This window comes from Ictalurus punctatus, chromosome 18 (assembly GCF_001660625.3).
Source record: "Ictalurus punctatus breed USDA103 chromosome 18, Coco_2.0, whole genome shotgun sequence".
In the NCBI taxonomy this organism is placed as follows: domain Eukaryota; kingdom Metazoa; phylum Chordata; class Actinopteri; order Siluriformes; family Ictaluridae; genus Ictalurus; species Ictalurus punctatus.
This window is the reverse complement of record NC_030433.2, coordinates 1,417,501-1,441,514: the sequence shown is the minus strand read 5'-3', so window position 1 is coordinate 1,441,514 and position 24,014 is coordinate 1,417,501. Positions and strand designations below refer to the sequence as shown.

General features: G+C 42.5%; 1 protein-coding gene across 1 annotated transcript in view; it reads right to left on the bottom strand.

Moving 5' to 3' along the window:
• Positions 1-510: 510 nt before the first annotated feature.
• kcnt1a (potassium sodium-activated channel subfamily T member 1a) overlaps positions 511-24,014 on the bottom strand; it is a 31,972-nt gene continuing 8,468 nt past the window's right edge. The window contains exons 6-29 of the mRNA XM_053687971.1: positions 22,426-22,500; positions 22,247-22,330; positions 19,062-19,156; positions 17,546-17,729; positions 17,163-17,327; positions 15,931-16,067; positions 15,278-15,341; positions 14,771-14,879; positions 14,172-14,280; positions 13,553-13,702; positions 13,146-13,381; positions 12,500-12,713; positions 11,815-11,920; positions 10,335-10,507; positions 8,632-8,703; positions 8,080-8,214; positions 7,873-7,984; positions 7,585-7,686; positions 6,544-6,627; positions 6,039-6,167; positions 5,308-5,626; positions 5,004-5,066; positions 4,516-4,600; positions 511-4,199 (exon numbers count right to left, since the gene is read on the bottom strand). Coding sequence (XP_053543946.1) covers positions 4,133-4,199; positions 4,516-4,600; positions 5,004-5,066; positions 5,308-5,626; positions 6,039-6,167; positions 6,544-6,627; positions 7,585-7,686; positions 7,873-7,984; positions 8,080-8,214; positions 8,632-8,703; positions 10,335-10,507; positions 11,815-11,920; positions 12,500-12,713; positions 13,146-13,381; positions 13,553-13,702; positions 14,172-14,280; positions 14,771-14,879; positions 15,278-15,341; positions 15,931-16,067; positions 17,163-17,327; positions 17,546-17,729; positions 19,062-19,156; positions 22,247-22,330; positions 22,426-22,500 — 3,069 coding nt within the window. The 3' untranslated portion in view covers positions 511-4,132. The remainder of the gene's footprint in view (positions 4,200-4,515; positions 4,601-5,003; positions 5,067-5,307; positions 5,627-6,038; positions 6,168-6,543; positions 6,628-7,584; positions 7,687-7,872; positions 7,985-8,079; positions 8,215-8,631; positions 8,704-10,334; positions 10,508-11,814; positions 11,921-12,499; positions 12,714-13,145; positions 13,382-13,552; positions 13,703-14,171; positions 14,281-14,770; positions 14,880-15,277; positions 15,342-15,930; positions 16,068-17,162; positions 17,328-17,545; positions 17,730-19,061; positions 19,157-22,246; positions 22,331-22,425; positions 22,501-24,014) is intronic.

The following is a 24,014-nucleotide window of genomic DNA, read 5'->3' as shown; positions in this document are numbered from 1 at the left end:
GCACCAAGCACATTCTGCTGTCACACTCTCTGTCTTGACCTGACCTGAAATAATATCTTTTTTCAGTCACTCCTTTGTGTGTGTGTGTGTGTGTGTGTGTGTGTGTGTGTGTGTGTGTGTGTGCAAGAGAAAAGGATGTTTTTTTTCCCCCAAGTTTTAAGTTTCGGTTGCTTTTATTGCATCAGTTCTCAGTATTTAGCATAAATATGCTAGCAGTAACAACAAAGGCTAACTCTTTACAGTGCACATCTGCACACACAGCCCTAAATCTCTGGCTGTTGGACCTGACGCTGATAACAGCTTGGACGGTCCTTTTCTTACAATTTGAGACACAGGTACAGACTCCCCTCCCATGAGCCACGTGATTCCTAAAATCCTACATTTCCTATTTGTTTGTTTGTTTGTTTTTGATTGATTTCCATCCATTTAAAAACGAATTTATACCGAATAAATGATAAGGAACGGGAAGAATGAGCTTTTCGGACTGTTTGGAATGTGGAGGAACGACAACAACAACAACAAACAAAAAATAATGATTTGAGTCTGTGACACTTCAAAATCACAATGTCAAACGTTACTGCAACCTTACTTTATTTATAACAGTGCAGTTGTACAATTGATACTGTAGATTCATCTGACAACCGATAATAAACGACATCAATACCGCGAGTATAATCAAAACATCAGTTCATCTTAAAGCACTGAATCTCAAAGGACCTACATGTAAGATTCTTACTTTCTTTAAATGCAAAGTTCACCGGGCAGATGTTTAGATAATTACGCTTCCGAGTACAAAGTGCTAGAACACAAAGCCATTGTGGTCATCAACAGGGAGCCGTCAAATAGCCGTTTCTCAGGATTCCGAAAGCCTGATTGAACTGAAATTCGGTGTACTGCGTCGCTCTGCTCATTTGCGACTAGATGTCTAATTATGAGCGAGTTACAGCCATCAGCCAATCAGCTTTCAGCGAACATCTCTCACGATCAGCATCGAGTTCTCGTCAGAACTCGAGAAACCTTCACACGTGTGTTCATCGGTGGTCTTCTTTATTGTTCTATGTACTATGGACATACACTGCCCTCCACTAATATTAGCACCCTTGCTAAACATGAGCAAAGAAGGTTGTGAATTTTTTTTATTTTTTATTATTATTGTTGAACCTTTTGAACTTTTGTTAAAAAAAAATTCACAAAAAGTACTCTGCTCTCATGTATATAAACAATTGCAAACAGAACTCAGGTTTATTAAAAAAAATAAAATAATATATTTGTTAAATATATGCATGTAAACACAAACTCGAGCGACTTCAGTGTGCCAGACACCACTGGACCTTCAAATGGGATCGGGTTCTGTGGTCAGATGAAAGCAAAACAGAGCTTTTTAGGCAATAAACACCATTTTTCACAGCCTTCTTAGCTCGTATTTACCAAGGGTGCACTGCACAGTATGAAGCAAAGCAAACGATATTTTTAATTGCCTAACCAGTTCATAAGCTATATCCATTTCTAAACTATGTATGACTATACTTCACAAATTAATTTATAAACACGAACTCTGTGATCTTATCGACCGATTTATCAACTAAATCACGACTACAAACTGGCAGTGAACACTGTTATTCAGTTTGTTCCGTCCTTCGTAGGTCGAACAAAAGGTTACTCACAGATGTAAACGTATATAAGTATATAAGTAATACGAAATAAGTAATCCGCAACGATGAACTCTAACTATTTTATTCATAGTTTATATTACTGACGATAACGGCACCATTTAGAAAGGAGCGCAGTTGACGTCTTTAACCTTACACATAGCTCCTTAAATCAACAACTATAAATATATTACGTTCATTATCCGTAACTGAGTGCTAAGACTAGGTTCACAACACAAAAGCGACTTTTACAATGACAAATATTATATTAAACGTATGAACTTTGTGAACTGACCACATCGCTCATGTGCAGTACATTTAAAAATCCATGAACAAGCAGTAATTAAGAAAATAATCCTTTCCTAATTTCCAACGTAAAAGGCAATAATAATGAGGTATTTACCCGTTTCAGAATGATACAATTTTTAATGCTGAAAGATGACAAAAATAGATGCTGAACAACAACAACAACAACAACAAAAACAGCAGCAATAATATGACCAAGTAAAATCTTCACCAGCAGCAAATGGAACAAATCCTCAGAAAGGATCATAGTTAATTTTTACACTGATCTAAGATCAGTTTACCCTGGCTATATTATCACCCACTCTTTGTAAAACAACAATTAAAAATATGACATCTATTCGAATAATATCATTATAGCACATTATGTTCTGTACTAATACTTGAGGCAGTAATATGAGGTAATAAGGTCCTGAATTCTGTTCTGAAACCAAACTCATTGGCACCCTCTACTGATCAGACTACAACTGTAAACATTTCAGACTTAGAATATAAATATAAATATACTGTAAATATAAATATAAATAGAAATATTTGTATCCACCTGCTCATCATAGAGACACGCCGCAGATTTCACACAGTTTACACTTGAGTGAGGCCACAGTTCTGTAATTCCTACGGGTCGCACTCGTTACCTACAAGCTTCTGAAGAAAGTCCACAATAATGTTAACTTGATCGACATCTACTGGCCATCTAATGAACTTCACTGGAGCTGTCAAAAATAATGGAACTGCTGTTAAAGGGGAAACGATGATTCCGCCAAGAGGAAATACTACGTCCAAGATGACAAGGGTGATTTAAAAGCAATACTGAAACGGAGGCACGGTCATTTGTATATCTCCAGGTTGTTGTTGTTTTTTAATGTTCCAACTCCAGACCAGTTTGCCAAGGTCAACAAGGGTTTTGGAGAGGATAAATAGATCAGTATGGACCTAGTCTTACCCAGAAGGCTAAGAATCATGCCAGCAGACTATACTCTGACAGATAAATATCACAACAACCAAAGATCTCAGATCCTCAGAGAGTTCTTTGCCATGAGGTGCCATGTTGGACTTCCAGTGACCAGTATGAGGGGGTGTGAGAGCGATGACACCAAATTGAACACACCTGCTCCCCATTCACACCTGAGACCTTGTAACACTAACAAGTCACATGACACCGGGGAGGCAAAAATGGCTAATTGGGCCCGATTTGGACATTTTCACTTCGGGGTGTACTCACTTTTGTTGCCAGCGGTTTAGACATTAATGGCTGTGTGTGGAGTTATTTTGAGGGGACGGCAAATTTACACTGTTACACAAGCTGTACACTCACTACTTTACACTGTAGCACAGTGTCATTTCTTCAGTGCTGTCACATGAAAAGATATCATCAAATATTTACACAAATGTCAGGGGTGTACTCACTTTAGTGAGATACTGTATGCGTTTTGGGACGGATCTTGGAATGCAACCTGATAACCTAACGGTCCTTAACGATGTCCCACATCACCAACACTGGTCCTTACTTATACACATAGCCCTTAACTTCCCAGTAATTAAAAAAGAAGATAGAGTAGTGATTAGATACGCTTCTGATTAGCCAAAATATAGAGAAAGTTCTGGACAGAAATTTTAGAACATGACTTTAAGGATACGCAAAACAAATTTATTCCTGAGTCCTGGCACTGACTTCCAATTGAGAGTGTTATTAATACACGTTATTAACACTTTTGTTTAATCAGAAGCCTAAAAGTAAGACTATTTATACTCCATACAGCTGAAGGTCTTAACGCTGTTTGGCCAGAGGACGTTATGTTCACTTAGTAAAACAGCTCGTTATGGCATTTGACAAACATCATTATACAGAGCGGCTTACGTTTATCTAATTTAATCTAATTAACTGAGCGTTAAGGGCCTTACTGAAGGGCCCAGCAGTGGCAGATGGGTAGTGCTGGGATTTGAACTAATGACCTTCTGATTACTAGTCCAGTTAGTCCAATTAGTAGTCCAATTAGTAGTCCAATTAGAGCTACCACTGCCCTGATAAAAAAAAAAAAAAGTGACTTAGTTCTGTCTTAGTGTCATTGGTCTGATCCAGAAATTTACTGACAATTCCAAATTAAACTTATAAAAATTCATTTCAGGGCAGTCTTAGCTTTTGCTCACACCTTACAAGATTAGCACTGGTTACGTGCGGTTTAACTTTTCGTCCGGGTCGTGTTCTCGTCTGGAATGTGAGCCAGCGGATCCGGCCGTATCAGGAACCTGCCGGAACATAAGGCAGCACGTCACGTTCGTTTCATCGGGTTCAAAAGTAAAACCGATTTGTTAGACAGTTAATGAGATCCGATTTGTCCCAGTGCAGTTCTAGAAAGCCATGAAACGGAAATAAATAAATAAATAGATAGATAGATAGATAGATAAATAAATAAATAAAGTTTGCTTTTCGCCACCCTTACACACCGAGATCCCAGACGTGAGATAAATCGCATTAGTTAATACGGCTTCCCGTAGCTTCATGTCCCTATTTTGAAATCGAAACTGTGCTAGTTTTAGAGACGTCAATATTTCTGGTACTTACACAACATCGTGTAGCTGGAGAGGCGTGTCAGGACCAGGATTAACCAGCACGTAGGAGAGAGAGTTCTGCTGGTCATTCAGCTCACCTGCAACACCAATTGGACCTCACATCTGTAACTCGAACTATCTGATGTGAAGTTCTATTTATTCCGATATGTTCATATTTATACATTTTAGATGTCACAGATTACCGGTGCCTGCTAGATGGCAGCAGGTCCTACACTAAAGGTGGCTTCTATACACCTTTCTTTGGTATCTCATAGACTTATTATGTCCTCTATAAAAGGATATGGGATCTCTCCTTGTACTGAAGTCTCTTAAGGTCATCCTTAGGTGCCTGGGCGAGATGCCAGACTGAAATGGATCGTCTCTGAAAACTGCCTTTCTGCTAATCATTAGTTTGGCACACTGTGTGCTGGACATCATTCTGTCATCATTCTGGTAGTGAAAAAGTGGAGAGTGTTTGACTTGACGTTTGGAGAGTTTTACCTTGCAGGTAACCTAAATTGACTCTGTTCATGACATCGCTGGCTGTCAGATTGGTGACGTCTTCTGCAGAGAGGAACAAACAGCGGTGGAGAGAGAGAGAGAGAGAGAGAGAGAGAGAGAGAGAGAGAGATCGGGAAAAATGAGAACAAGAAAGAGAACAGGTTAGTATACGGATGAGGAAGAGTGACGGTTGGAGAACAAAGTGCAAACACAAACCAGGGCCTAATTCAGTCAATGAATACAATACAGTTAGGAAAATATTGATCAAATTGATATTCGTTTTTGATAGAACAAAATCAATTACTGGTAGTGGGCATTTTCAATAGGTATTTACTGAATCCTGTGTGTAGGCCTAGGTGCTGCATGCGATTCCTGACAAGCTCCGTTAACTCTGCCCTCTCCGAGAGCCGGGACACGCCATGTTTGGTCTGACCAGAGAAAAAAGCAGAGTCGCTCCTCTTCATGGCCCGCCTACTCAGGCGCCGTGTCCAGTGCATGCTCTTCCTCCTCAAAACAGAGTGATCTGATTGGTCGCTTCCTGAAGAACTATGAATCAGTACTTTCGGCTCCTCCCCCTTCTCCTTGGTGTCTGCCCATCCTTCTGCGCTACCTGAACATTGGGACTTGACAGAAAACAACAGAAAAACAATCAACCAATAGAATGTTACCTTTTTTTTTTTCTTTTTTTTTTTACAATAGCCCAGTCAGCAGAGGTCAGTATCACTGGAGATCTAGTTCTGTTGTTCACTTCCTGTTCCAGTTCTGATTAGCACGTCTGGGTCCAGGACGGTATGAGAACACTATACCCATATGTCTATGTGAAGACTTGCTTCCGGTTATCTTTTCGTCACAGGGTAGTCACTGTTCTCTTCCCCATACATGAGCATACAGATGCACACAACTGGCTAAGTCCTGACTGTGATTGGCTTGGTTCCCGGCCAATGTATGACTCTGACACTGTCAGACCTTGAACACGCAATCTCTCTCTCTGTGTGTGTGTGTGTGTGTGTGTGTGTGTGTGTGTGTGTGTGTCACCTTAGATGACAGGAACATGTGGGACTCAGTGCGATAAATTCCAAAAGGGATCTCAGAGCTCGTGGAGCAAAGTTTCTGGAACAGTCTTCCATATGTACGGATCCACAGGTCACACTCACGAACACGCATCTGAATGGACACACACACACACACACACACACACACACACACACACACACACACTAATCATTTATTTATCATCATTTATTTAAATGCGCCATAGTAAGGTGCCTAATGTCAACACTTTCAATTCCTAGAAGCCTTGTTCAATAAAAGACCTCTGCCGAGTGCAATCTAGTTCCGAATCCACGAGCAACCGGTTATTAAACAGTTATTAAGACTAAAAATGTACGTCGTTGACTCTTCACAGCGCCGAACAAAAGCGTAAAACGATATCAGAACTCTTTAGGCATACCGTTACGCCTTTCTGTTCATTTACGCATCCTTTACATCTTCACACTCAGACTCACACTTCCAAACAAACACAGACGTATAGTTGACTCACAGCACACAGGTATCCCGATCCAGGTGTGGTGTCGAGCCCCAACAGCAGACGCGTAATCGAGATCATGTAGTCCTTGACGAAACACTTCAGGAACAAAACGAAACGGAAATATAGTGGATCGCACGTAATCATCCGTCAGAAACGATCCGCTCCATGCCTACTGACAGCTGAATGTGCCACAGCAGACACTGACATGGCAGAACTGTAATTTTACATTCTATAACCAACTATTAGACAGTCATCGAGACCTAAAACTGAAGACACTGACCTCACACAGAGCTGGAGAAGTGTATAAAAAGATGTTAGACTGTTTAGATATACCATTACCAACAGTGAAAACTGCCTTTGTTGCTCATTCAAATAATTCCTGGTTATACAATGTACTGTCGCAGATTCCTACTCACATACAGCGCTCAAATACAGCCACACACTTCATTATGTTTGTAAAAGTGTTATTATACACTGTCACACCCACACTTCCAAACAAACACCCAGGTGTCACTCATGCTGCATTCAAAATGAATGGGGGGGGGGGGGGGGGGGGGGGGTGTGTGTGTGTGTGTGTGTATGAATGATGAAATGTTGAAATGGAATAACTATGAACCTGGTCCATGAACATTACCGAAAACTTATAAATGTACAAAAAAACACAGACGACATGGGTGCCAGGGACATTTCTAGGTGATGTAGTTTTGCTCTTGTTAGTGTCCCTCGCTCTTACTGGGTGGCGGTGGTGGTGACGTTGGGGGTGGGGGGGTGGGGGGGTGGGGAGGGGGGATTTAAGGTGTGTTGCTTGGAATTACGCATTACACTAGTGCACGCAGGAATCCTGATACCTTACATAATAATAATACATATTACAGCATGAGGTCGTGGTAAATGCCATCCAACAGGGGGCGTTGTCTCACCGTATGTCAAATTAAAAGTGTGCGACAAATCGGTACACCACAATTATAATCCGATCTCACGGTCTGTATTATTTTTCTCGTCTGTTCTCTCACACGAGCACACGAGCACCGTATAAGTGGTAAAAACTCACACCTGGTACAGGAGTGTATCCAGCATGCTGATGCTGAAAACTCGGCCGGCGGCAAACGGCAGGCGGAACATGAAGGCCAGGTTAGAACCTTTATCACGTTCCTTCTGAAGAAAACACACACACACACACACAGATGCAAAAAAAAAAAAAAAGACACACAGACACACACACACAAGAAAATAGTTTCATGGTTCATTCAAAAGGCTCCAGAGCCAAATACATAAACACAAACGCATACAACTTGTTCTTTCAGCTTTGCATTATTACTCTGACTTATAACCTTTGCTTACCTTCTCTAGTCTGGACAGAGCCAGTGAGTAGCTGTCCTTTGCTCTGAACTGCATGAAGCGCATATTGGACGGGTGAGTCAGCTCTGTGATGATGCTGAGACTGGGGAACAACCTACAGAGAGAGAGAGAGAGAGAGTTTGTTATTATTATTATTATTATTATTATTATTGTTGTTTTTGTATAAAGAGCCTTCCAGTCTGGATCTACCTGAACATGGTCTGAACGTTGACAATGGTTTTAGCGTCTGCCATGTAATCCTCCTCAGCGCTCATCGTGCTCTCTTTATCCACCACCACCAGGTTATCAGCGTACAGCACCCCACACTGCAGCAGGCTGTCCAAGCTGTCAATCACACGACTGAACAGTCAGATTTCACCCCAGCGTCAACGCTGAGAGCCAATTAAAGGATCAAAAGGTCTCGACGGTAACGACTGTACAAACGTCTTAGTCTGCTACAGATGTTTAGATGCGCAGAAACGATTTAGATTTCCAAATATTACCTTTCCAATTAAAACCGAAACGTTAAAGACGAACAGGGTTTTTGTTGTTTTTTTTTTTCTGCTTGTAACAGCAGTCTCTTGTTGCTTTTTCATGACCATCTGAGGCTTCTTTTGGCCGACGTGGAAATCGCTATGTATTTGCCAAATATTTGGGCGGAAATGCGGACAGACGCTCCGACTGGTTCGTAAATGCCGAAATATTGTTAACAGGGAGAGAAAAAGGTCTGAGTGTAAGAATAACAGTTTAATACATGCTTACTTGTCAATGCTTCCAACCATGTAGTAGACCATTGGAAAACAGGAAATGGCTTCCAGGAAATGCTCATCAGGCCTACGGCAAACACGAAAGCAATACACAACTAATACACATTATCCACAAATGTACACAGGAAAGAAAAAAAAAAAAGCCACGTATTTTGTTGACCCAAGGACCCAGTAAAGAATATTTCTCGGAATTTACTGTCACTACATCGCTGGCGATTGGGTGACGCTAGCGTGGTGTTTCTACAAAGTTATATACAGCCTTCTCCTTCCGAGTAAGGAAAGAAAAAGGGGACAAATAACTTATCAGTTATTTACAAAAGCCTTCAAGGCTCAGGTCAGGCGCCACGGACCAGGAACTCCATTGTTGTCTTCTGTTTGTCGTAAACATGTATGAACTCGCTAAAGGTTTGCTTGAGATGGTGATATTAGTGAAAGTCAATCCCTATTGGATGACACGGTGCCTGGCAGTGTGTGCGTGTGTGAGTGTGTGTGTGAAAGTGGTAGGGAAGTGTGTGTGTGTGTGTGTGTGTGTGTGTGTGTGTGTGTGTGTGAGCAGCAAATGCAAAAATTGTTATAGAGGTATGACCTTGTGTGTGTGTGTGTGTGTGTGTGCGTGTGCGTGTGTGTAGGATGAAACCTCTTTCAACTCAAAAGCATCATCATCAGCAACATGCCCTGAGTGCACAAGGCAAGTAAGCACAAATGTTCATTATATCTGAACCACACTTCACCTTGAAATATACAGTGGAAGCAGGAGAGAGGGAGGACAAGCGAGATCGATTTGAAAAAAGCAAAAGGAGTTCGAAAAATCGGAAAGAGAAAACACCTCCGAGTGTCAAAAGTTCTCGAATTCATTTTAAAACAAAGCGTTAACCGATTATTTCTCATCCATTTCCCGACCTTTGACGGTGTAATGAGGTGCAGCTGAAACACACTTAAGATGGTCAGTACAACGTCAGACAGCTAAAGAGATGTGTTTCATTCATCTTCTGTACTCCAGTGACACACATATGCTTGTTTTACTATCCTTGTGAGGTCCTTACATTGCCTTAATAATTAATAAACCTAATTAATGCTATGCCTATATCTGAACAGAAATTCAGTAACCAAAAGGGAACATACAGGCTCTTTTGGTTTTTAAACAAAAGCCACAGTTTTTGTTTAAAAACCCCAAAACAACAACAACAACAACACAATTTCCACATGGAAACCAGCCAAATGTCCCCACAAGGTTAATTGTGAGATATTCCTATGCTTGTGGGGACATTTGGTCTCCACCAGGATAAAACAAAACAAAACACAACAATGGTCTTGTGCACAAAGCGAGGACCATGAAGACATGATTTGCCAAGGTTGGAGTGGAAGAACTCGAGAGTCCTGACCTCAACCCCAACGAACACCTTTGGGATGAATTAGAACGTCGACAGCGCACCAGACGTCCTCGCCCGACATCACTATATTTAATAGAATCATAATCTAGTGGGAAGCCTTCCAAGAATTTTGGAGCTTATTATAACTGCACCAGGGGGGAACTAAATCTGGAATGAGATGTTCAACAAGCACATAGCGGTGTGATGATGAGGTGTGCACAAACTTTTGGCCACTTAGTGTACGTGTGTGCCCACCTGCCATGTGTATTTGTATATGTATGTGCGTTTGAGTAAGCGAATGTAGGTGTATGTATGTGTGTGTACACACAGGTTGTCAAGCAGCAGCACGATCGGGTTCAGTTCTCTTCTGGGTCTGTAATAGGCTCTCAGGGGCACAATGAAGTTGTACAGGCCGTTTCCCGCAGTCTCAGCCGACACAATGATGAGCTTGTTTTTGAAGCCATATGCTTTAGCTTCCTCAAAGCTAACATGCTCGCATGCCTGAAACAGTAAAAGACAAAACATTTCTATAATCAGTAGACTTAATTAAGGAATAAAAGGAGTTCAGGATATGCTGTTATAGGAATGTAATCAATGAAGGGGTGGTGTGATGCATTACTACCGCAAAAAGTCCAGAGTCAACAATTTGCCAACATTATACGTATATATCCTTCCTTATTCTATATATATCCTCCCATCACCTTCAGTGATGAACCTGGAGCCTATCCCAGGGAGCATCGGGCACAAGGCGGGGTACACCCTGGACAGGGTGCGAATCCATCACTGGGCACAATCACATACACACTCACAGACTACGGAGAATTTAGACATGCCAATCAGCCTACCATGCATGTCTTTGGACTGGCGGAGGAAACCGGAGTACCCGGAGGAAATCTAATCTAATCATGTAGCAAGATAATGAGATAAAAAACACACAAAGGACTTCATCAGGGGGAAAAAGTGGAAGGTTTTAGACTGATCATGTCAATCACCAGACCTTCAACCAATTGAGCATGCATTTCACGTCCTGAAGGAGAATGGAGAAACACCCTAAACGACAACTGAAAGAAGCTGCAGTAGAAGCCTGGAAAAGCATCACGAAAGTAGAATGCAACAATGTGATGATGTCACCAGCTTGATGCACTTATTGCATGCAAAGGGTGCAACCAATTTGAAGTGCTGTGTAATACAAGTTACTTTAAGACGGTTTGTTCCAATACTTTTGTTCATCTAAATATCGGGTGGTCTGTCACCGAAGGTGCCATGTTCGGTGTCGTTTAACACATCTATGTATAAATATCAAGAAACAAAGCCTGAAATTCTGCTCTGTTGTCTCAGGTTCATCTTTTGATCCCCAAAACCCAAACGTATAGCAAAAACAAAAGAATTGGGTTTTGTTGTTCCAATACTTTTAGCTGTAAAAGTAACTAAACGATTTTGAGCATGAATCAGGAAACGCCACTTTCAGAGCCCAGATAAGGCGTCCTTGTGTTACACCGCTGTCTCTGTAATGATAATCAACCAAGGTTAATACTTAAGCAATGTTGATAATGTAGATAGCTATACCTCATCAATCACAGGTGAAAGCATACAACCTTGTGGTACACCTGCGCCTAAATCAACATTATACGAAACAAATCACTAATGCTCTCTAAAACCAATGAGTATGAAATTCCTAAATAAATAAGATAGCTTATTATGGATGATCAAGGTAGATTAAGCAACAGTACTGGAGCGAAATCCGGCTTCAAGGTAGGTATGGGTTGAGCGACCGTGGAAGAAAACGAAAACTGTTAGCGGTAGCTAACCTGGTCGAGACGCAGACAGCAGAATGGGGCTTTATTGAGCAGGAGGTGGCACAGCGTTGGTGAGCTGCCTATGTAGGGTGAGTTAGGAGGATAGCCTTTCACACACCTGCAGTCATTAGAAACAAGTACATTACAAGCATTAGAAACAACTGGCTGTGTAGTGGGGATTTTTTCAGTATCTTGGCAACCAAATATGAGGATGATATATTTGCTTACTGAGGTTTGTTAGTTTGAATATCACTTAGGCTAGTTCGGGAGTTCATGAAGCTGGCTAGCAAGGTGAACTACTTCAAGTTCATGAGTTCAGGAGACGATCATTAAATATTTACATTTAGATAGCACTGTCAGTAATCTTACGGACCTAAGAAATTCAAGATGGTCAGAACTTTCATTCATTCGTTCTTCTCGGAAACCATTTTATCATGGGTAGGGTTATGGCGGCTACAAGGCTACGGGATACACCCTGGATGAGACACCAGTCCATAGCGCACACACATTTAATTAACACACAGTTAATTACACCTAGACACAACTTGGTACAGCCCATCCACCTGTTTGGCATATTTGTGTGGGGTGAGAGGAAACCGGAGAACCTGGAGGGAACCCAGTCTGATACTGGGAGAACATGTGAGACTCCATATACAGAGTAACCTGAGCTTAGGATCCCCTGGATGAAGTCACATACTCGGAGACAGAGGGAACATCCTCATCTGAGTGTGCGGTTTCATCTTCTGATTGGTCGCTGAGGAGGTCACACGGCAGTAAGGAAGCAGAGTCTGCAATCTCCAGAACGGGAGCGATGCTGGTTCGGCGACTTTCTGGTCCGTTCTCCGAAGGTAGTGCCAGGTTGGCCGTGTTTCCTGTCGGGCTTGTGTTCTGGAAGTCCATCGCAACGGTCCCTAGACGATACAAAACCACATTTTTCCCATTTGATGAGCTACTCGACTGAAAATCGAGCTGGAAAGGGCTCGAGTTTCTATTGCGGTTAAAAGCAAACCAAGGTCAGAATGAATATTCATCTCTTTCTCTCCTGAATACGACTCCATGGTTGATATGGGTATATTTCCAAAAAATCGGAATCAGGAAATGTCTAGTCTTTGTTTGCTCGTATTATTTACTGTTATAGGGAATGCCATCACTGATCAGTGCCAGCCAAACACACGTGGACAGAAGACTGAAACACACATTCATTGAAACATCATAGTTTCTCTGAAAAACGCACCAGTTATCGCATCTCTTCTTCACCCATATGCCCCGTCTCACACCTTTGGGCATTTATCGTTCGGGTTCTATTATGTGAAAACTGATTTACATACAAACGTGGCTCTTACCCATGCTAGCGATGATGCTGTGGACGGGGAGCTCAGAAGGGCTGTTCAGAATGTTACTGTTCCTCTGTTTCTTCCTGTGATGCGTTTCCTGTCTGACAGTAAATGCAGAGTTTTCTTCCTTAGTGATGTTGATGTAGTAGCAGGTGTCTCCAACAGCCATGAGATGACGGGGACCGGGGTTCAGCAGGATCATTTTATTGTCCTCTCTCTTTATCCCTATCAAACACACGCCATACCTACAAACACACACGCATGTACGTACATGTAAGGATGCGTGCACGCATGTGTAGTGTTACGGCCAACGATCAAGGGTTTGTGTTATGACAGGATTTCACCAAGAAAAACCATGTGCCATATATATGTGGCCCTGTGTCTTTGGTCCCGTGTGTGTGTGTGTGTGTACTCACTTTTTGTGTGCATGGAAAGCAGCATAGGTAAAACTCTTGCTCTCAAACTCTCTGAAGAACATGCTGTCGCTGAGTCGGATGTGATAGACTTCGTTCCCGGAGCAGCGGCCGTACATTCTCTGCCACTGCTCGGGGGACTGCTGACCTTCCCTACAGACGTTATAAACATGTCATTACACTTACACGTTTATTAACCTGTCCCGAAGAATTTACGAACAATGTAAAAAAAATATATATATATTTTATTGCAACATGGTGTTAATAGGAACATCCGTACACCTACTCGTTCATTGGATTATACGATCGGCCGATCGTGTCGGCGGATAACGCTCACACCGCTGTAACGTTGACAAACCTGCCACCGTTAAAGCCACTGAGATCGCATTTCCTCAACATTCTGATGTTTTACGTGAACCGACGCTCTTGATTTGCATTGTTGCCACATGATTGGATATTTGGACGAATGAGCAGGTGTACGGGCGTTCCTATTGAAGTGGCCAATTAAGTGTATTTATCCAAGACAATTTCAGTATTCTTTACGAACATGTCAGTGGAGTTAGTCGGACAGAGAGGCATCGAAAGAGGATATCATAAATATTATAAAGATTGGGCTACTTACTGTCCACGGGACGTGTGGACGAGCAGAGTGACGAGAGTGGACGTGGCCGGACACAGGCAGTTCAGAGCTAATAACGCGTACTTAAACTCCTCCTCACACACCACGTGGTCTACAGCAGGAAACACACGCCTCTACTTTGACAATTATGGAGAATATTTGTACGTCATATTCCAATAGCGTCTTCGTGACACCCCGTCAATAACAACCTTCCGTAACAACACGGTCATGCCGATCATCTTTCTCGCGCAATTTGACCTTGATAGCAAGCATAGCAACGCTGCTAACTGGCAGCGTACTAGTTAGCGTGCTACTTTAATGTCACAGATTGAATGCATTTTGAATTCGTCAAAACGTTAAGTATTTCATTGCTCCTTTTTTTGCACTTATATACAGCGTCATCGAGCAATCTTTAATCGTTTTTGGAAAACAGACTTCTGGGTAAGTCTGGCTCTTTGAGGGGGCTTTCGGACGGGCGGTGTGAAAACCGCCCACGTCTTCGGTTCCATTAAAGACGGCGGTGAGGATTTAATCAAGGGCGAACTTGCAAAGACGGAGCAACGAGGCCGTGTTGAAATCGGTATCGGATTACAAACACTCACCCGCAAATTTGACATGGAACTTGTTTTCAGGTTTCAGGATCTGGACGTAGAGGGGGCAGTTCGGGGCGAAATCCTTCACTGCCCATGCTCTCAGTATCGTTTGATGATCCTGACAAAGTCGATTTAAAAACATATAAAATAGCATGAAAACATTTCATAATGAATGCTGGGATGAAATGTAAAGAGTTCCTGGTAGCGGATCTTTCGGATCCTAATGTTATTGATTACGACCTCCAACCATCGGTGACTGCTTGTAACAATAAGTATAAACAATATCAAACGGGCAAATCGTTAATACACAATGCAGCATATACGGTTAATGTTTCTAATTGATCTGATTGTTAAAAATCAGTATCTAATGTCTGAAGTGAATCAAGACTGGAGACTGCCTGACGTCCTTATCGATCAGTGTGATTGTCACTACGCAGTCAGGTGGATGATCATTTTTACGTTACAATCGGTCATTATGGATCCGTAAGATCTGAGACTGAGTAAAGCTATTCTTACTGCGGCCATTCGATCCGCTTCGTTCCTGCTGCTCAGAATAAAGCAAGCCTCTGCATCGTCCATCCTGCAGCAGCAAACGCGAACAAGACGTCAACACAACAGAACAATCACAGGAATATAAACACAGAAGAGCACCGACAATCACCTGGTCAGGGTTAGAAATGGCACATCAAGGGGCACAATTACAGTCAATGAACAGGTGACTCACACACACACACACACACACACACACACTGAAATGTCTATTATACAGAAAGGCCTTGAATGCTAAAAATTCTTCTCTGTTATTAACATTTCATGGCTCTAAGAACTCAACACCATGGCAACAGATGAAAGAGAGAAAGAACAAATATAGGATTGAGAAACGGAGAGTGGAAATCGCAGACAGAAAACACAGAAACGGGGATGAAGGACCGTACGGCTGAGCGTTCTCCTACCAAAAAGGGGTCCGGGTCGAACCCACGTGGGAAACTTAAATCCTTAAAGAACCCCTGAAATGGCCTTTTATTGATTTGTTGTCGGTTTTTTTGTTTTTTTTAGAAAGTATTTATTAGCATAGAAAATGGATTGCTTTGGCATGTGGTGCTGTAATTGTCTGGTACAGCTGTATCAGAGTCTGCTGACAGAGCTCTCTCTCTCTCACACACACTCACTTGGCTCGAAGGAGGTCCTGGTTTTTTAGGGCGGAGCCTTGCAGGTATATGACCCTCTGAGACCAAAGTGGAATCTGCAGAACTCTTCTAACTTGGCTGTCAGCCTCACATGGACACAGGATCACCACATAATAATCCTACACACACACACACACACACACACACACGAATCGTGTCATGAATGGACACAGGCTGTCTGGCGGTAGCAGCGGGAAAATAAAAATCCACCTGGATGGCATCGGTTCTTGTTTATTCAACTATAGAGGCACCCAAGAGAACCCGTTTGCTCACGAGTAGCAGCACGTCATCTCACTTTCTCGTGTGTTAGGAAGACTGCATCTTATTTTCTCTACTGAAGGGCACCCATTAGGATACTTCATCAAGTTTCCTCACATACAGGGGAACCCTATAGGGCACTGCATCATGTATTTACCACTGGAGGAGCACCCTAGAGGGCACTGATTCGTGTTTTCTCACACGAGAGTAGCACCCTAGAGAGCATTTCATCACACTTTTCCCCTGCCCAGAGGGCACCTTTATGGCATTTTTCTATCATGGGGCACCAAGGGCCCGCTAGTGAGTTGTGTGTTACTACACCTTTAATCTCAATAAATCTTCTCTGCAGTTTTATTTAACCAAATGTCCCCCCCCCCCTCCCTCACCCACCTATTAGACTAACTGTTTAAAGAAATAATATCTTTGCATGTATACTCTTGGTTTGTGCCCTGGGTTTCAACCAACATGAAGGCCAGAGAGCTGTCTATGGGGGAAAAGCTGGAAAAGATGGAAAATCAACCAGAGCCTTGGACATTGCCAATACAACCATGTCCTGAAAAAGAAAGAAGCCACTGGTGTACTAACAACCAGACATTGAACAGGCTGTCCAATGAGCAAAGCAGCTGGTGACAGAAACATTGTGAGGGCTGTGAAGAAAAACAAAGAAGACATTGAGAGCAGAAATGTAGAGGCCATACCGCACGATGCAAACCGCTCATCGGCCGTAAGGATCGGAACGCCAGAGTGGAATTCGCAAAGAAATACAGAGATGAACCACGAAAGTTCTGGAACCAAGATTAACCTCTACCACAGTGACGGAAAGGCCAAAGTGTGGAGAGAAGAAAGGACCTGCTCACGATCCAACACATACAATCTGTTATTTACTTTAATTTACATTAGGATGGTAATGTATTCCGTAGCAGTAGCTTGCTCCGTTAGAGAAGAACCTTTCTCACCTGTGTGTGTGGGTGAGCATAGAACTCATTGAGGAAGTCCATGAGCAGGTCGATTTTCAGGGAACTGACGCAGAGCACAGCGTGTTTCTCTGTCTGCGCACGATGCCTGCTGTAGTTTCCTCCAGACTTCTGCCTCTCCATCCACAGATAAATCAGTTCTTCAAACTGCAAAGAGCAAAAAAAAAAAAAAGAGATAGCTTCCCCAACACTGGTGGTAATACTGTAATGTAATACGCTCGGGTCAGTAAGTATCGTTTCAATTAAACCGAGAGAGGGACCGAGGAAGACAGTGAGCAGGGGTTACATTAAAAAGCAGGGGTTAAAAAGTGAAAGAGGGAATGAGAAACGTGCGTGTGTGTGTGCGCATATTTGCGTCCTCTGACCTGAAGGGGCAGCACCACCAGCGCCACACAGATCATCACCACCACGAGCAGCTGTGAAGGCCAAATCTGAGGCGTCACATCACCAAAACCCACGGTGGAAAAAGTGACGATGCAAAAATAAAGAGCGTTAAAGAGAGAGAGACGGTTTCTCCCGGCTCGCTCCAAATGCTGTATCCCACACGTGCTGAAAAAGACACACGTGCGCACACAGAAACTCTGTCACACACTAGAATTACGCCACATGCGACAGCGAAGAAAAAAAACAGAGGTAGCGAAATATCCTCGCGAAGTCTTTTCTTATTAACAGTGTAAATTTCCCGCCATGTCTGCATATCCTCCTGGTGTGTCTTCACATTCCCGGTCAATTATAAGACTTTAATTTCACAGAGGTACTCAGAGTGGCCTGAACGTAAATTTTTGATTTGATATCACTTTGTATTTAATATTCAGTAATACTGCTGAGGAATCGAGTCGAGCATATAAACGGGATGTCGTTTATAGTGTTGCACAAAGCCACCGAGGGGACACGGTGGTTATTTAAAAAAAAAAATAAGGCATGGAAACAAATGAATATATCTACCAAAGCCGTGGCCATGAATTGTGCAACTTAAGCTCATGGCGTAATATGCCGTGAGAATGTAACTGGCCTCCAGTTAATTATTTGGCTTAAATGCGACAAGGATAGTGGTACATATGTCTGGTAAGTTTTTATGGCGTGATCTCTGTGTCTCACTTCTGAAGGTCTGTAGTCCATGTCACGGTGTACCAGAACAGACAGCATTGTTTCTGCTCTTGTAAGGAGTTGTTTTGCGAGCACCTAATCGCCCCTGCCCTTCTCCTTCTCTCTCTCGGCGCTTCTTATTATTATTATCTGCCAGAATAGACATCTCTAGTTCCTGTATCACCCAAACCTACGTAATAGTTGTTCTGATTCTATATGTGACCTGTTCCAATTGACATTTATCATTCTGTCACTGCGGTCCAAATTTTGGTTCTGACTGGTATCGGACAAGAACTTAACAATGTCACAAGGCCAGTGACTACAGTATAATCTTATGCATCATTCCAAGCCTGAAATATAAGGAATTTCAGTCATCTACATGGTTAGGTTTCTGAGACCACATGGGTGTGACTCAACTGATTTCTCTGTCTCGCTCATTTGAAAATACAGACACAATAGAGCTCAAGAAACCTACTCGCGGACAGGGTCCGAGGTCATTTAAGCTTATTTAATATATTCGAGTAACTTTAACTTGCTATATCTCTTTCCGCATGGTCTATTAACGCCAAACGATGACCAAACAGAAGTTTCAAGAAATAAAACGATGGACTTAAACATGCCGGTGTAACTGGTGACCTCTGTGTGGTCATATACACCTTTGTGGCCAAAAGATGCTAAACTAATGCTCAAACCTTTAAAACCACCACTCTGTAGTATGGTACCACTTTGACCCAAACTGAACCTAAGGGGTTAACGCAGAGGGAAATGTTTAGAGAGAGAGAAATACAGACTAACCCAGTGAAGACGAGGCAGAGCAGCGTGCAGATAAGTATCAGAACCTGGTTAAACATGGCAGAGTGTGTCCTCTGGATGGCTCGGTGTAAATCATTCTGAAACAAAAACGTACTATTTAAAAAAAAAAAAAATCATTCATGTCATGTGTAAATTGTTGTAAATATGAGGTTCCAAACTTTACGAATCATTTTTGTCTTTCTTAAACTCATAGTCGCCAGCCGGAAACACAGAAGCTCTGAAATCTCAATAGTGTTTGACGGTACATTATAAACCAACGTGGCCAAAACACACAGTTAAAGATAATGATGTATTTATAGATCATAAATTATGTACATTTATAGACCCCATGGGTAAGAAACTCGTGACGTGGCACTTTTTTTTTTTTTTTACGGAAAACTACTTGAAGTGGAAAAATTGCGATTGCACGAAATTGTTTCGCACGATGTCATTCGCAGCGATGTTTGTTGGTAAACGAGACCTCTTAGCTATACTCATGTTTGAATCGCACAGGGCTTTGGCTCAATGCGCATCGTGATGATGTCACATTACGCGTCTTGGCCCCAAATCTGCAAAGAGCGTACGGTGATTTTGAAAAATTACAACCTCCTCCGAATATTCGATCGATTTCACGTTAATTTCTGTGATCGCAAAATCACGAAATCCTGGAGGGGCTGAATAATATAACGGCGTAATGTTCCGGGACCTGAAGCAGTAAAGCATCCCCACAGCATCACACTTCCTCCACCATGCTGGACCGTAGGTATGATGATCTTTTTGCGGAATTCTGCAACACTTCCAGTCTTTTTGAATTTGTTCATTAATTTGGCAACTTGGTCATGTGTGATGTGCTCGCCATGTTTCCTGTTAAAGTCCATCGCTACCTTGCGACACCTTCCTGATCCGGCCATGAGAATGATTTGGACACTCTGTATTTGTTACTTAACAAACTGCATGAGTGAAAATGTCTGCAAGAAGCATGTTTACATTCTAAAAGGCTGGCTCATGCAGTGCAAAACGCCTGCATACTGCCTTTTCACACTACCTGGGGTTTTTTTTTTGCTATCATTCGTGGAATTCCACACCTGATGTCTGGGAGAAAATAGCAGTTGATTTGATAAGACCTTTCCACAATGCTGCATGTGACTGCCTTGACACTCAATGTTTATTATAACAGATGGTCAGAGATAGCTGTTACAAATCCAACGAAGTTTGTTTCTACTTCGTTCAACCGACCAGCTGCTTACAGTAATCACTGACAAAGGCTCTCAGTTTGAAGTCGTCCTGTAAAAAGAGCGTAAAATATCGACGTAGTCATGTCTACCATCCACAAGTATGGTTGTTTCGACACTGTTTAAAACCTTCCTACAAACCGCCAGCACTGAAAGCAAAGGCCTTTGCGAGCAAGTCAAATGTGAGTCTACACACGTACCGAGCTACTTCACATGCTGTGACCGACATATCACCTGGGGAACTTTTGCCTGGGCACATCATTAACACAACACCACATGAAAGACTTCTTCCATTCACTGTACTTACTCAATAACAAAAGGACTTTGCAGCAAACCTTTCGAGAGAAACAGGATAAAAACGAAACGACAAAGATCAGCATTATGGTGCTAAACCATTCATGGTCGCTTCATTGTCTGGATACGGAAGCCGGGATTTAACAAGAATCGACTGTCTAGCTTAGTCAGACCTACACAGTTACGACCCACAGAGACTCGGCTTGGTACCACTTTTCAGATGGTACAGTGTAGAATGAAATGCACCTTCCATTACAATTCCAGCAAAGAATGCTTTCTGCACTTGTCTCCTCTTTTAATACATAAAGTCAGAGAGTGTGACCAGCCGCAGGTATTGTTTAAGAACTATTTTACTTAGAAAGAGCAGTGGACAGATGGTACGAGAAAAGAAACGCATTTCTCTTGTCAGCATGTCTGGCAGACTTCTTGTCATGGATGGCAGCTCATCAGCTGGAAATAAATCCTAGCTAGACTGAGCTGCTGTGTATACCTGGACATGCATCCCCATATTAATACTCAGTGATTTCCCTGGACAATTCTCAGACCATACCATCTGACACTACATAGAACCACAGGATAGCTCTGGACAATCAACTATCCTACTAACCTGACTCGGGCATGCGGGTTTCTCCTTCACAACATCAGGAGCATCTGGCCATTTCTTTCCACAGAGGCCACTCGTGTGGTCGTTCAATCTCTTGTCATCTTGAGACTATCGATGTCTGCCCCCTGTGTGCCATCTGACCCTTTCTACTGATCCAGGATGCATCTCGTAGACTAGTTTTCAATCTCCCTACGTTCTCCAACATCATCCCATTGCTACTCGCCCTCCGCTGGCTTCTTGTAGATGCCTGAGTCAGATTTAAAAGTAAAAAATAGAACCAGCCCACACCTACCCGAAGGCACTTATCGAACCTGCTCGGTACCACACTCCTTTTGAGGCTCTAGCATGACTCGGCTGGGCCCACGATCCCTCAAGGATATCCCTTAAGGAAGACTTGCATGAAGATTCTTCTCTGTCCTGGCACTTGGTTGGTGGAATGAACTTTTCCAAACAGTCGAGTCCCTGACTATATTTAAATGAAGACTAAAGGACCTGTCTCTTCACCAATCACTTAAATTAGCACTAACTTAATCTGGTAAAAAAAAAAAAAAAAAAACACTCAGATTTGTGTTTTTAATTTTTGCTGTACTAAAATCCCACTTTGTAGGTTCTTTCAGCTTGATAATATTCTTGGTCCCTGATTAGCATGACTTAGCATGAGGCTATGCTTTGGTATAGACTTAGGATTTAAGACTTTCCTACCGCGTATTTACCTACACGTATTTCTCCTGCTATATAGGAGGCAAGTACGCGGTTTGGGACGCAGCCGTGCTCTCTTGTTCGCCGTCAAACGATTGAGCGCTGCCGTGTGTGTACGTGTCCTGTCGCAAAACGCGGTGAAAACTCCCACACGACGTCGATAGTGTGATTAATAGTTTAGTTTTTTGCTTAAATAAAAGCAGTAAAACATACTTAAACATGGTGTAGTCATGGTGCTAGGTGTATCATAGCTAGTTGATATACTATTATAGCACACACACACACACACACACACACAAAGTTATTCTGACTTTTAAACAAAGAAGAAATAAGCAGCACACAGAGGCACACACACTTACGATCATGCTCTCCAGGGCATGCTTGGCCAGCCAGCAGTTGAGAAAAACAGGGATAAAGAGGTTCCTCAGAGTCGGCCAGAAGATCTGCAAACGGAGACCGGAGCACGTCATGGACGTTTGCAGAAGGTCATGATTTATTTTCATCTCTAAAGAGAGCTGTGACAATCAAAGCTGGTTACCGTGATTATGAAGGGGACGGTATTTAACATTTCCAGGAGGAATCCCACCTGGAATATATGCTCCCAGATGTTTCCCTGATTAACACACACACGCAAATGTAACAACTGGTTAATTAATCTCGGATAATGGTAATGAGTCTTTATTAATCAGATGTGCACAGTGATACCCCAGCATGTCAGGAAGTTGGGCTCAGAGTGCAGGGTCAGCCATGATACAGCGCCCCCTGGAGTAGAGAGGGTTAAGAGCCTTGCTCAAGGGCCCAACAGTGGCAGCTTGGCAGTGCTGGGGCTTGAACCCCCGACCTTCTGATCTTTCACCCAGAGTCTTAACCGCCAAGCCACCACTGCCCTTTTATAGCACTAGGTGTAGTTGTCTAGGGCAACTGCTGAATAAGCGTGGACATGGCTCATTGACGAATATTTGGGATATTTTTGCAAAAATACTATTCTGTAACATGGGTACAATGCTTTGAGAATATTTCATTTGTACCTCGAAATACACAGCAGATACGACTATAAGTAGCCCAGCCAACTCCGACTCCATATACCTTCATCAAATTCATTCCGCTGCTTGCAGATGCTCCAGATACGCTTGTCCGGGATGATTTGACTTGTTAATTAACGGTGACTGGACGACATTTTGGAGTTCGTCCTCAGTGTCAGCAGTAAGCCTACTCTCTGCACTCTTCACTGGGTTTGTTTCTCGTTATGTGTCATGAGCACAAGTGACTCATGCTTACCAGGGCTCCACAGTCAGCTTTTCGCTAAAGAACACTCATGCGTCTGTCTTGTGAAAAAAGAGGAGCACACCGAAAAATCCACGGGCACAGATGTGTTAAACGCTTATTGGTTTGGACGGCTGTCATCAAGCAGCCAATTGGAAAACGTGATTAGACTTACTTTCCTAAAATAGACAATCCGGTTTGTCTGACTAGCAATTAACGCCCGGACTATCCTGATCGAGCTGATGAGTCAAGCCGGTTGCCAAATGTTATTTTCCGGCTTCCTTATAATTGATTAATAAATACTGGCGATTAATTGAGGATTTAATTGCTTTACTGTCGGGTCTATCGTGTCGCATTAGTAATGGTCATTAAAACATTCTTCACGTCTAATAGCGCGTAGCAACGTGGCATGTAGTAAAATCAGTGTCTAGGCTTAACATTTTTTTAAATTTTAAAATTTGGATGGAATTTCAGGGTGGAAGCCATATTGTTAAATCAAACCATATTTTCAATGATCAATGAGATAACTACAACTCGGACTGTTCTTACGGGAATCTACTGGCAATATACCAGACTCCCATTAGATGCTTGTCAATTTCACGTTCATATACACTCGCTGGCCACATTATTAGGAACACCACACCTCTACACCAGCTCATTCATGCCATTATCAGCCGATCGTGTGGCAGCAGTACACGGCATAAGATCATGCAGATACATGTCGAGAGGTTCACTTAATGCTGATACTTGGGTTCCTGATCTTCTGGGATTTTCCAGGCAGAGTTTACTTGAAATGGTGAGGGGAGAGAAAAACAACAAAACAAAACACAAAACCACCCAGTGAGTGGCAGGTCTGTATGGAGG